This window comes from Patella vulgata, chromosome 3, assembly GCF_932274485.2.
Source record: "Patella vulgata chromosome 3, xgPatVulg1.2, whole genome shotgun sequence".
Taxonomy (NCBI): domain Eukaryota; kingdom Metazoa; phylum Mollusca; class Gastropoda; family Patellidae; genus Patella; species Patella vulgata.
Genome location: NC_065881.2, coordinates 40410952 through 40424549, shown reverse-complemented (window position 1 = coordinate 40424549; position 13598 = coordinate 40410952). Strand labels below are relative to the sequence as shown.

General features: G+C 34.3%; 1 protein-coding gene across 1 annotated transcript in view; it reads left to right on the top strand.

Moving 5' to 3' along the window:
• LOC126814533 (protein virilizer homolog) overlaps positions 1-7211 on the top strand; it is a 39269-nt gene extending 32058 nt beyond the window's left edge. The window contains exon 18 of the mRNA XM_056100053.1: positions 7201-7211. Coding sequence (XP_055956028.1) covers positions 7201-7211 — 11 coding nt within the window. The remainder of the gene's footprint in view (positions 1-7200) is intronic.
• Positions 7212-13598: the final 6387 nt, after the last annotated feature.

The following is a 13598-nucleotide window of genomic DNA, read 5'->3' as shown; positions in this document are numbered from 1 at the left end:
AGATATAAAGAAACTACCTTATGCCTTGATAACAACAATACGTTTATTACATCATCTAGCTATACCACCAGATACACCCTTCCCTGATGGTAACTACAAAACTGTATTACTTCTCGGTTGTGGGGGGGGGGGGTGCCAAATGGTTCAACACGTGCACATTGACTCATAAGTTCTGTCATTGAGTCAAGTGGCCTGGTTTCAATTCCCCGCCTGTCCATCCTCATGGGTTTTCTCTGGGTCCTCTGGCTTAAAACCCCTACGTGCAAGCATATTATTGAAATTAAATAAAACCATATGTTAGTTCCGAAATGAGGAGTTTAGCCATTTTATTCACTATCTACTATTAAAATATTTTTCCATAATGCAGAAGCTGAAGTGCAAATGATTTGGCCTTTACAAAACAAATTAAGACGCAGGCTGTGACATTATCAGTGTAACTGTCATTCACTGTTTATAAACAAAGTCTTGTGTGCATGCCCTAATAATTACTCTTCATACTCTATAAACATTTGTCTATAGGTGAATAAACAAAGAAAGTCATTGAATCCGAGACTAGTGTGCTGCTTTGTTTGTTTACAGTGGGTGACAGTTATCTTGATAACATCGCAGCCAGTGTGTTACTAAAATAAAGAATCTATAGTGACTGGACTCGTTTGATAATCAGGAGCTGATGTCCATATTATTAAAACTTAAAAAGTAAACAAATTATTGTTTCTTTCCATGTGTGAAAATGAAGAAGCTTGAACAATGTTTTAGATATTAAAATCAGTATTGTAATATAATAATATGTATTTGTGTGTTTGTAGAAAGTGGACTAGAGTTAAAGTATAAATATGCTTTAATCGAATTATATAGTGCTGATTGTCTTCCTGTATTTACACAATTAATACAGGTAACTTTTTATATTAATCATTTCAAATCTGAAATAATGGTAAGGAATTCATTGTATACATATAACAAAATCTAAACATTGGCTCACAAATATTTCATTTATTGTCTAATGCATGAGATTCAGACATAAATTGTCTTTACAAGTCAATATTGAGAGGGCAAGCATATGTTCATTGACGTTGATGTTTTTAATTTGGGGAATTCATATAATTAACCCGTTAAGTGCATAGGTCGTTGTATTACGTCCTGGACAAATGCCACTCACTGCGTGTCGGGCGTAATATAACGCCTTGGATATATTTTCCCCAACCTATTCTTAGAACATAGTTCGTCACTTGGGAGAATCCCTTGGGAATTCCCCCACGATCGCAGCTTGTGTAGGACGTTATATTACGTCCTGGACAACTGCCACTCACTGTGTGCAGTGCGTAATATAACGCCCTTGGAGGTATTTTCCCCAACCTATTAGAACATAGTACATAGTTCTTCGTCAAATTAATTACACAATAGGGGGTAGTTAACGTTTTAAAGACGTCACGCTTCACTGGTTAATAAAGTTTAAACAAAGTGCATGTTTAATGTAAATTTCTTAATTTGTTAACTTTATTTTAGAAACTCAGTGATAAGTTGTTACATCCATGGCAACAAGGTTTACCTAATAACAGTGAACTATGGGATATATATTTCTCTATATTACAACCTGTAATGGATATATATAAAGCTACCATGCAATATTTTATAGAGTCAAGAGGACCGGCAGTAAGTTCATTTCTTTTATATATAACTATCTGATTTATATGTCCCCATATAGGATATACTATTGAACATTCCAGGACTGAATCAAACCAATCTGCATAACTGAAACAAATCTTTGTGTTTGATTAAATTATGATTCCACTCATACTCTATCTGTAATCGAGACTGGCAATTGCAATTTATTCAATTCCTTACACAATGTAAAACACCACACTTTGTCTTAGGAATGTATGTGCCAGTCCCACATGAGCTGTCATAATACTCAAGTTTCAATATTATCTCGTCCTGATTTTAAATACTGACATTCAGTTATTATCTATAACATATTTTCTTTCAATTTGTTTTCTAATTTAAAACTTTGATAAGTGAGAACTTTAGCTGAGTGAGAACTCTGCATATATCACAAATAGTATTAAATAAAATTTGAAAGAAAATTAACATAAGTATTTATTTTAGATATCAAAGACAAGAATTGAACAATTTTGATTGATTATTTTATTGGTTATTAACCTAGTGTGATATATAATCAGTGTATGTTATATTTTAGTTTAAAGATGTAACAAGTGTACCTATATTATTAGAACTACATACAGTACTATGTTCAGCACCAGTCAATAGTTTATTTAATCAATCTGTATTAAAGGTGAGGTTCTCTCCAACATTTAATTCAGTTGTTGTCATTTTGGTGTTTATGGGCAGCAAATAACTGCTTTTATGGGTTCTGTCAAATCAAACTGTGGATTTGACAATCAATGAATATTTATAAGATATCAACAGAATTAAGATTGAACTGGCGAAGTTACATTTTCTAAAGTATATGTTTCTCAATGATCTCTACACTACCATTCTATATTTTAAAAATGAAAATTCACTTTATTTTATTTGGTATTTAAGGTACAGAAAAGTATAGTAGATACCCTGATGGCATTTACGCAGCCAATATTAGATCAGTCAGATACTGAAGATGGTAAATATATTTATTAGAAGATTTATTTTTATATGCCCACATTTTCATGTGGACGTATTATGCCGTCGCCCCTGTCCGTCCGGACGTCCGTCCACAATTTGTTTGTGGACACTCTACAGGTCACAATTCTTATCCGATTTTAACGAAACTTGAAATATAGGTGTATCTCCAAAAGATCTCGGCTGCTTTCAATATTGGCATGTATCGGATCGAAACTTCATGGATTATTGCCCCTGTTTGTACGAAAAATCACGTTTTTTGGCTTGTGGACCCTATAGAGGTCACAATTTTTATACGCCCACATTTTCATGTGGACGTATTATGTCATCGCCCCTGTCCGTCCGGACGTCCGTCCGTCCACAATTTGTTTGTGGACACTCTACAGGTCACAATTCTTATCCGATTTTGACGAAACTTGAAATATAGGTTTATCTCCAAAAGATCTCGGTTCCTTTCGATATTGGCATGTATCGGATCGAAACTTCATGGATTATGGCCCCTGTTTGTACGAAAAATCACGTTTTTAGCTTGTGGACACTATAGAGGTCACAATTTTTATCCGATTTTGTTGAAACTTGAAATCTAAGTTGATAATCCAAAGATCTCGGTTCCTTTTGATATTCGCGCATATCGGACCGTAACTTCTAGAGTTATGGCCCCTGATTGTACCAAAAATCGTGTTTTTAGCTTGTGGACCCTATAGAGGTCATAATTTATATCCGATTTAAAAAATCGTTCAAGTATATCACCGTTACACCCTAAGGATGGCTGAGTTCAAATTTCGTGAAAACCGGCCCGAAATTGACAGACAAAATGGCCGCCGTTCGTTCTCAAATAGCGTAAAAATATGGTATATCAATGTTGTGGACACTATAGAGGTCGCAATTTTTATCCAATTTTGTTGAAACTTGAAATCTAAGTTGATAATCAAAAGATCTCGGTTCCTTTCGATATTCGTGCACATCGGACCGTAACTTCTTGAATTATGGCCACTGATTGTACGAAAAATCACGTTTTTAGCTTGTGGACCCTATAGAGGTCATAATTTTTATCCGATTTAAAAAACTGTATTATTATATCACCGTTACACCATAAGGACGACTGAGTTCGAATTTCGTGAAAATCGGCCTAAAATTGACAGACAAAATGGCCGCTGTTCGTTCTCAAATAGCGTAAAAATATGGTATATCAAGGTTGTGGACCCTATAGAGGTCACAATTTTTATCCGATTTTGTTGAATCTTGAAATGTAAGTTTATAACCCAAAGATCTCTGTTCCTTTCCATATTCACGCATATCGGACCGTAACTTCCTGAATTATGGCCCCTGATTGTATATCAAGGTTGTGGACGCTATAGAGGTCACAATTTTTATCCGATTTTGTTGAAACTTGAAATGTAAGTTTATAACCCAAAGATCTCGGTTCCTTTCGATATTCACGCATATCGAATTGTAATTTCCTGAATTATGGCCCTTGATTGTAGGAAAAATCACTTTCTTGTTAGCTTGTTCTCTATCCATCTCTCGAAAATGTGGGCGTATCCTGCCTGGCAGCCGCTGGTTATCCAATTTTGTTGAATCTTGAAATGTAAGTTTATAACTCAAAGATCTCGGTTCCTTTCGATATTCACGCATATCGGACCGTAACTTCCTGAATTATGGCCCCTGATTGTACGAAAAATCGCGTTTTTAGCTTGTGGACCCTATAGAGGTCATAATTTTTATCCGATTTAAAAAACCGTATTATTATATCACCGTTACACCATAAGGACGACTGAGTTCGAATTTCATGAAAATCGGCCTAAAATTGACATACAAAATGGCCGCTGTTCGTTCTCAAATAGCGTAAAAATATGGTATATCAAGGTTGTGGACCCTATAGAGGTCACAATTTTTATCTGATTTTGTTGAATCTTGAAATGTAAGTTTATAACCCAAAGATCTCGGTTCCTTTCGATATTCGCGCATATCGGACCGTTATTTCCTGAATTATGGCCCCTGATTGTACGAAAAATCGCGTTTTTAGCTTGTGGACCCTATAGAGATCATAATTTTTATCCGATTTAAAAAAACGTATTATTATATCACCGTTACACCATAAGGACGACTGAGTTCGAATTTCGTGAAAATCGGCCTAAAATTGACAGACAAAATGGCCGCCCTTCATTCTCAAATATCGTAAAAACATGGTATATCAAGGTTGTAGACACTATAGAGGTCACAATTTTTATCTGATTTTGTTGAAACTTGAAATATAAGTTTATAACCCAAAGATCTTGGTTCCTTTCGATATTCGCGCATATCGGACCGTAACTTCCTGAATTATGGCCCCTGATTGTACGAAAAATCGCGTTTTTAGCTTGTGGACCCTATAGAGGTCATAATTTTTATCCGATTTAAAAAACCGTATTATTATATCACCGTTACACCATAAGGACGACTGAGTTCGAATTTCGTGAAAATCGGCCCAAAACAGACAGACAAAATGGCCACCCCTCGTTCTCAAATAGCTTAAAAATATGGTATATCAAGGTTGTGGACCCTATAGAGGTCACAATTTTTATCCAATTTTGTTGAAACTTGAAATGTAAGTTTATAACCCAAAGATTTCGGTTCATTTCGATATTTGCGCATATCGAATTGTAATTTCCTGAATTATGGCCCTTGATTGTAGGAAAAATCACTTTCGTTTTAGCTTGTTTTCTATCCATCTCTCGAAAATGTGGGCGTATCCTGCCTGGCAGCCGCTGGTTATCTTTAGTTTTTATATGAATTTGTTTTTAAAAGTCTATTTTAAAGCAATAGAGTTTTTGTCATTTAATTAAACGTATGTGACTTTGAAGCTGGGTCAATGTCTTTTTTTGTTTTGTCCTCGACAACAGCAACTGAAGGCAAGACACAGCAGTCACACTTTCGGTCACCATCAGCTTTTGGCAATTCATAGGACAAAGTTTTTTTTCAAACTTCAATAACCTCAAATCTTTATAGAACTGTGTGAACTTTTGACCATATGCTTCAGTATGTTCTAAAGTGTATACCTACATACAATTGATATGTAAATCTGTGTTTTGGGGGAAAACTTGGACAGGGGCTTCAATATGACCAGTGTGTACTTCCCTACACACATATTGTTTTTTGAAAAAATAAATCTTTTGGATGGAATTTTTGACTTGTATTTTTATTTGGCCACATATGAAAATAATCATTATTGATGTGTAGGGATGTTTTGTAATCCAAAATTTCCCTGTCGCTAGAATTTGCTGCAGATTTATTTCTTCATCATTTGTCATGTATAAGTATTAAAACAAATAATTGTAAGAATTGTAAGAGTTAAATGATTTTGTGTTTTTCAGCTATTAGTCAGAGTTTGTGGACCTTAACATTAAAAGAGATATTTAAACATACATCTAAATCACCATACTGTTACATGGGTGGATTACTGTTGTTATCGGAATTACTTCCCTTACCACTTCCTCTTCAAACAAAGGAGGTTAAATTATTTTTCTTAATTATTCTATTTCATTTGAACTCTATCCAAACGGTTGCAGTTATGATTAAGGGCACAATCTTTTGAGCCCAAACCCAAATAGAAACCATGGTTTTAACATTGTGGATGACACTATAACGCTCAGAGCGACTATTTCACTCAAGCCTCCCTTTAAGATGCCGTCATTATTTACACTCACTGATTCGTGCGACACAAATAGAAACTTTCTATTACCAGGACTGAAAGGCGATGATTAATCATGTCACGGTTCCCGAAGTCTGACATAAAGGGGGAACTCTTTGGATGTGTATGCTGGTCACCTGTGACCTTCTGTTTTGAACAACAATTCAAGGAAAATATTACATAGAAGTGTAATTCTATAAAGGAAGAAATACAACAGACAATTTTCATAAAATTTTGATAAATATATAGCCTAAAATTATTCATTGGAGTGTGGAATACAAAAACCATTGTAGTCAGGTCAATATATGGAAAATAGCCCCTCAAGCCCCAAAAATTTCAATTTCGTAATGATTGAACAGCTCAGTGACATCCAAAGTTGTCTTAATATGTTCCTTGCTCCCCAAAACCTGGGGATAGACATAAGATCATCAAATTTGAGTCAATAGTTATGGACTTGCGGTCATTAGGACGTGTTGGCGGCCATTTTTGACATAATAGGCCAACATCATTTTTAGTGATCTTAATGTGTTCTTTGCCCCACAAAACCTAGGAATAGACCCCAAGATCATCAAATTTTAGTTGATAGTTACATAATTATGATCATTAAGATGTTTTGATGGCCATCTTTGACGCCATCTTGAAAAAAACACTTTTCCGGGGTCCTACTGTGGTAAACTTTTAGTATGTTATAAAGTACACTAAATCCTGCCAGAATCAGTTGAGAAACCTTTTGTAGCAATTTTTGGGGGGGTTAAACTGTATTTTGACCGGACTATTGCAATAATTAACATTTTGCTAAGAAAGTTGTTTAACATGGTTAAAATTTGTATGTTCTTTCACTGAAGTGTTGTAGTTTAGGTTGTTATGTTTGGTGGATATCATCTTTTATATTAAAGTATGTGTTTGTATTTTTGTAGGGATTAAGTGAAGAAGAGGTGACTTTAATGATTACTAGTCGTAAACTATGGAGTGCTCATCTACATTCTTTAACACCTCAGTTTATACAAATTATATCAAACTTAATAGGTAAGATGATATTTCATTAATATTTGTTAATTGATATCAAATTTTATGTAATAACAGAATAAGTGTCAACCGGTGAAACAAAGTCAAATTGTAATTAGACGATGTTACATTTATTTTTGTTTTTATGTTGTTTAAATGGACACTACACAGTTAGAATTTAATGTGTAGTATCCAGAATTTAGTGTGTAATAAGAAAGAACTGAGTAACTTGAGTTTGAATTTCTTCTATTTCTGTACTAAGTTATGAAACAGTAACCTACACTTATTAGACTATCAGTATCTGCCCTTATTCTGTAAACTATGATTGATAACATATATATTTCCCTACTCATGTGTCATTTTATGGAAAATTTGTCAGCTGTTACTTATTGTGAAGAAGGGTATTGCATGTTTCTTACAGATTTACATAGCAGTATAAGAGTTAAAGTAAATGTAAGTAAGAATGATAAAGTAGTTAATGAACCTATATCTGATTGATATATATTACAGTTTCAGGATGTCTACCATTACAAACTATAATACGTCGTGTATGTTGGCAGATAACAGATTTATCATCACCATCAGCTACCATGTTAATCAAGTAATAATATTTCTCTACTGTTTATCTTATTACACTTTTATATCAGGATCTATATTATTAGAATACTTGTATGTGATGATAATAGTAGTATTTCTGATACCACTTGCCACCTGACAGTCTGTGACAAATACCACTTTCCACTTAAAAATCTGTGATTGATACTTCTTGCCACTTAACAAGATTATGTTTAACATCACTTTCCAGTTAACAATCTTTGACTAGTACCACTTGCCACTTAATCAATGACATTTTTATCCGATTTCAACAAAACTTGAAATATAGATTTATCTCCCTTAGATCTCAGTTCCTTTCGATATTGGCATGTATTGAACCGTAACCTTATGGATTATGGTCCCTGATGGTACGAAAAATCGTGTTTTTAGCTTGTGGACCCTATAGCGGTCACAATTTTTATCCGATTTTGTTGAAACTTAAAATGTAAGTTTATAACACAATGATCTCGGTTCCTGTCGATATTCGGGCATATTGGACCGTAACTTCCTGAATTATGGCCCCTGATTGTACGTAAAATCGCGATTTTAGCTTGTGGACCCTATAGCGGTCATAATTTTTTATCCGATTTTAAAAAACGTTTTAGTATATCACTGTTATACCCTAAGGATGGCTCAGTTCGAATTTCGTGAAAAACTGACAGACAAAATGGCCACCCCTCATACGCAAATAGTGTATAGCATCTGGTATATCAAGCTTGTGGACCCTCTAGAGGTCACAATTTTGATCTGATTTTGATGAGAGTTAAAATACATGTTTATAACCCAAAGATCTTTGTTCCTTTCGATATTTTAGCTTGTCGTCCATGTAGAGGTCACAATTTTTATCCGATTTAAAAAAACATAATCGCGTATATCCGAACGTAACTTTCTGGATTATGGCTCCTGATTGTTCGAAAAATCACATTTTTAGCATGCGGATTTTCTAGAGGTCACAATTTTTTTTTCCGATTTTAAAAACCGTTTAAATATTTCACCATTCCACCATAATGAAGGTTGAATTCGAATTTCGGGAAAATCGAAATGAAACTGCCCGACAAAATGACCGCTCTTTGTACGCAAATTGTGTAAAAGTATGCAATACGAAGGTTGTGGACCCTCTAGAGCTCACAATTTTGATCCGATTTTGATGAAACTTGAAATACATGTTTATAACCCAAAGATCTTGGTTCCTTCCAATGTTTGCGCATATCTGATCGTAACTTCTGGAATTATGGCCCTTGATTGTTCGAAAAATTGCTTTTTGTTTAGCTTGTTTATCCATCTCTTGCAAAATGTGGGCGTATCCTAACTGGCAACCGCTGGTTTAAACCGTTAATGAATTGAAGTATATAGATGTATATGTTTTATTTTCAGGTGTATATTAGATGTATATTTAGATCTGTGTAATAAGAAGACAGTAGAAGAAGAGAAGAAAGATAATGATATATTTAAAGATGAACTAATTACCAGTTCACTATTAAATAAAATACTTAGTCTATTATCATGGCTAGTAACACAGGCTTCAGCTAAATCAGCTTTTATACATATATTACAATCAAGGTATGCTACATGTTATTATTTCTGCATGTATTGAACTAAATGAATAATTTTCACACTTAATGAATGCTGTGAATATCATGAGGAGAGACATCTGTATAATCCAATGATAATACTATGTCCAGATTAAGCGTCCTATATTAATGTAGTTACAGGTTTGAAATTGAGCAGTTGCCTACTTGAGTTCGAATTATCGTAAAAATCGAACCAAAACTGACAGACAAAATGGCCGCCCCTCACACTCAAATAGCGTAAATCCTGTTTGTTTTTAGATTTTGATGAAACTTGAAATACATGTTTATAACCCAAAGATATTGTTTCCTTTTGATATTCGTGTGTATCGGATCATAACTTCCTCAATTATGGCCCCTGATTGTACGAAAAATCATGTTTTTAGCTTGTGATCCCTCTAGAGGTCACAATTATTATCCGATTTAAAAAAATGTTCGAATATATCACTGTTAAACCGTAATTTAGAGTTCGGATTTTAAAAACCGTTTAAATATATCACCATTCCACCATAATGAATGTTGAATTTGAATTTCGGGAAAAATCGAAATGAAACTGCCTGACAAAATGTCCGCTCTTTGTACGCAAATTGTGTATTTGCACATTTCAGACCATAACTTTCTGGATTATTGCCCCTGATTGTACAAAAAATCCTGTTTGTTTTAGCTTGTTCTCTATCCATCTCTTGCAAAATGTGGGCAAATTTTTATCCAATTTAAAAAACCGTTACATGTTTGAGTTAGAATTTCCTGAAAATCAGTTCAAGGCTGATGGACAAAATGGCCACCCCTCGTACACAAATAGTGTAAATATATGGTATATCAAGATTGGGGACCATCTAGAAGACACAATTCTGATCCGATTTTGATGAAACTTGAAATATATCTTTGTAACTTAAAGATCTTGGTTCCTGTCGTTATTCACACGTATCGGATCGTAACTTCCTGAATTATGGCCCTTGATTGTACAAAAAATCGCTTTTTTTAGCTTGTTCTCTATCCATCTTTCGCAAAATGTGGGCGTATCCTGCCTGGCAGCCGCTGGTTTTTTCAAAGAGTGTCAAATTTTAAATGATTGCCGAGGTGGTGACAACTATATACCGCAAATCTTGTTCAAATTTACTTCAGAAAAAGTCTAAAATTTCTACAATTTTCATTTAAAACTACCAGAGTTATTGCTCTCACTGTAGAATCTTGTGTTTACTGTAGCATAAAATTTTATCATTGCTAAGATTGATTCAGTTGACAAGCCTATTGAATTTCCACGATTTCTGTTTATAACTTCTCTTTTACAGTTTCAGAGCCACGATGGCTCAGTGAGTAAGACATTGGCTCGCTAGCCTGGAGGCCCCGTGTTTGATCCCTGCGTTGGCCGAGAAACTTCATCAGGATTTCCCAGTGTGGTTCCCCCTTGTCAATGGACAATGTATAATGGTTCGAATTGGATGAAAAACTGAGGTCCCGTGTACACATTGGCATTCACTTATAACTGATCCATTGGCAGTTGGAATTTAATATAAGAGTAGACCGTAGCGCCGCTGTCGGGGCAAGATTTCGCTCAAAGCACGCTGTATGGCGGTTGCCTGTCTTCATTAGCCCAGTCAAAGCAGAACATTTCATCAATCGTTTCTATATTCTTTTCACTTTTTGATTTCATAGACTCTTGTGAATGTTTTATGGTTTCAGAATGTTAGAAAATAATATATCTGAACAAATAATTATTTTATATTTGCTATAATTAATATTTTATCATATATTGTAGTAATAAAGGAGATGAGAAGTATAAAGCGTTTTTACCCAGTATTTTATCACAGCTTACTGTAGAGAATGATAAAGCATATCATATACAGATACAAGAAAATATAGTCGTTAGTATATAAAGATATTAGTTAATCTATTTCAAAAATATCAAAACTTTCTCATTAAATATTGAAGTGTTATTCAGAATATTTAAGCAAGTTAAAATACAGATGTGATGTCACACTTTGATGTTGGCGTACCATTATTTCAAATAATGGTTCAAGCAGCGTGCCAATCATACGCATCACACTGGATGAAATATTGGACTTGGGTGACAGTTTCATTGAAATGCACATATGCAGGATAGTGTCTGTACTTTAAGTTGTTTAATGGTCTCGAGCAAGACATTGTGTAATATATTGAAACAACACTCAGACTAACGTCCTCGTGCAGTATCAATATATGTGACTTGTGATGGCCAAATGAGATTTTCACAAAAATATGTCTATAAATATACTATCTTATCAACCTAAAAGATCAAAATAGCAATAAAACATTTTGAAACACCTTTTGAGAGTACCATATTCATAAATTATTCTTTTTTCTTAAAATTCTCAGCGAATTAGTTATTTGTCTTCGCTTGGTGTGGGTCGATCAGGTAATCCCCTTGCGTAATACTTGACATCGTTGTGAAGCGTTACATCTGTAGTTTACAAATATGACCGAAGTACTTCCGATTATATCATTTTCATCGAGTACAAACAAGTTTAAAAATGTAAACATCCTTAGCCTGTTTCAAGTCAGCCCAGCGTAACTCAGTTGCCGATTGGCCCAGACATCCCACATGGCATATCATAAATTAATCAACTAGGTTAAACCCGAAACTTTTCATTGAAGAATACTTATCAATTGTCATGGATTAATGAGTAGTTGATTGATAATTGTCAATGATATATATGAAACCTTTCTCAGGTCATTATTTAACCTGAATAATTAATTAATCCAAGCTGTGATTATTTGACATTTCGTTTTGTCTTTAAAAAAATCATATATTTATATGGATAGTTGAATTTCATTTACTGTGGCTTTATACGGCATATAAAATATACTGGTACAAGCATGCCTAATTGGATATTATTGTTTCAAATTTTATTATCAGCAAGGTTCGGAAACTTTAGAACAACGAAAAGGTTGAAAAGCGACAAATCTCTAGTGAGAAAATTCCCCGCCGTTCGTTTCACTATTCCAAAAGGCTCTAAAGTGAACATAAGCATCTCTTACAAATTTCTATCATTCTATCAGTGATTCAGATTCTGATACCCTTACGGTACCTGAAATTAACATGTACACGCAAAACCTTACTTTAGTTCAGTCGTGTGACGAAGATAACAGAACACACACAGAGCACATGTATAGCTGTGGCGGCTTCTATATGATTCTAAATAAATTAAACTTGATTACCCAATAAACAATTTTAATCTCTTAACCACTAAAGGAGCTAATTAATTGATGAGATTAAGACAAGTTATTCTCATAAAAGCCCCTACGCGCAAGCGAATTATTGAAATAAAATTGAACCATATGTTAATCCCGAAATGACCTAGTTTGTGTCGAGTTGACGTTAAACCATATTTCTCTCTCTCTCTCTCTGTTTCTCATAAAAGTTATAATATACGAAACATGGATTACTGAAGTATGGAATATTCACATTTGTTCTAAATTGTAACACTGTCATAGGAAATGTTTTTATTAAACGACTGAATAGCAGATAAATTGCCTGGTTGCTATGTGATTTTGCTAACTTGGTTTTTCTCAAATATTCTTTCCTGACTTGGTCAGCTTCAAAAGGACACAGCTCAGCCAATTTTTGCCTGAATCAAACCAATCATACATCAGTTTGCAAGTATTGAATTGGAGAATGTGAAAACAATAATAACTCAATTTTCAAAATTTCCTCATTGCAACTCATTATGCCAGCACGGGTCACATATTACTTAATGTCTTGATCTCGACCATTAAACCACACATGTTAAGGTTACACCACCTTATAAACGAAACAGATATCTTTTTGCCGGGTGACACACGATCATGTATTTTATTATTTAATTCTTTATTTCAGAATATTGCGCTTAGTCTGTGTGATGCTGATGTAACTTTGATGTTGGGTGATATTTTATTGCCAGAACAGGTAATTTAGTAGAATTATTATCAATAGTTTTGCATAGATCTTTCTATATTATGTCCGTGTAATCCTAGATATTTTAAGATATAGATTGCTTTCTTGTGTTTTCTTATTAAAGTATTTTATGACCCAAATATGAGTTTGTACCATAGGTTCCATGTCAGCCGTATATGCCGGTCGGGAATCTTATCAAAGGCGTGAAGCGGTCCATTCTTAGTCAATCACGTAT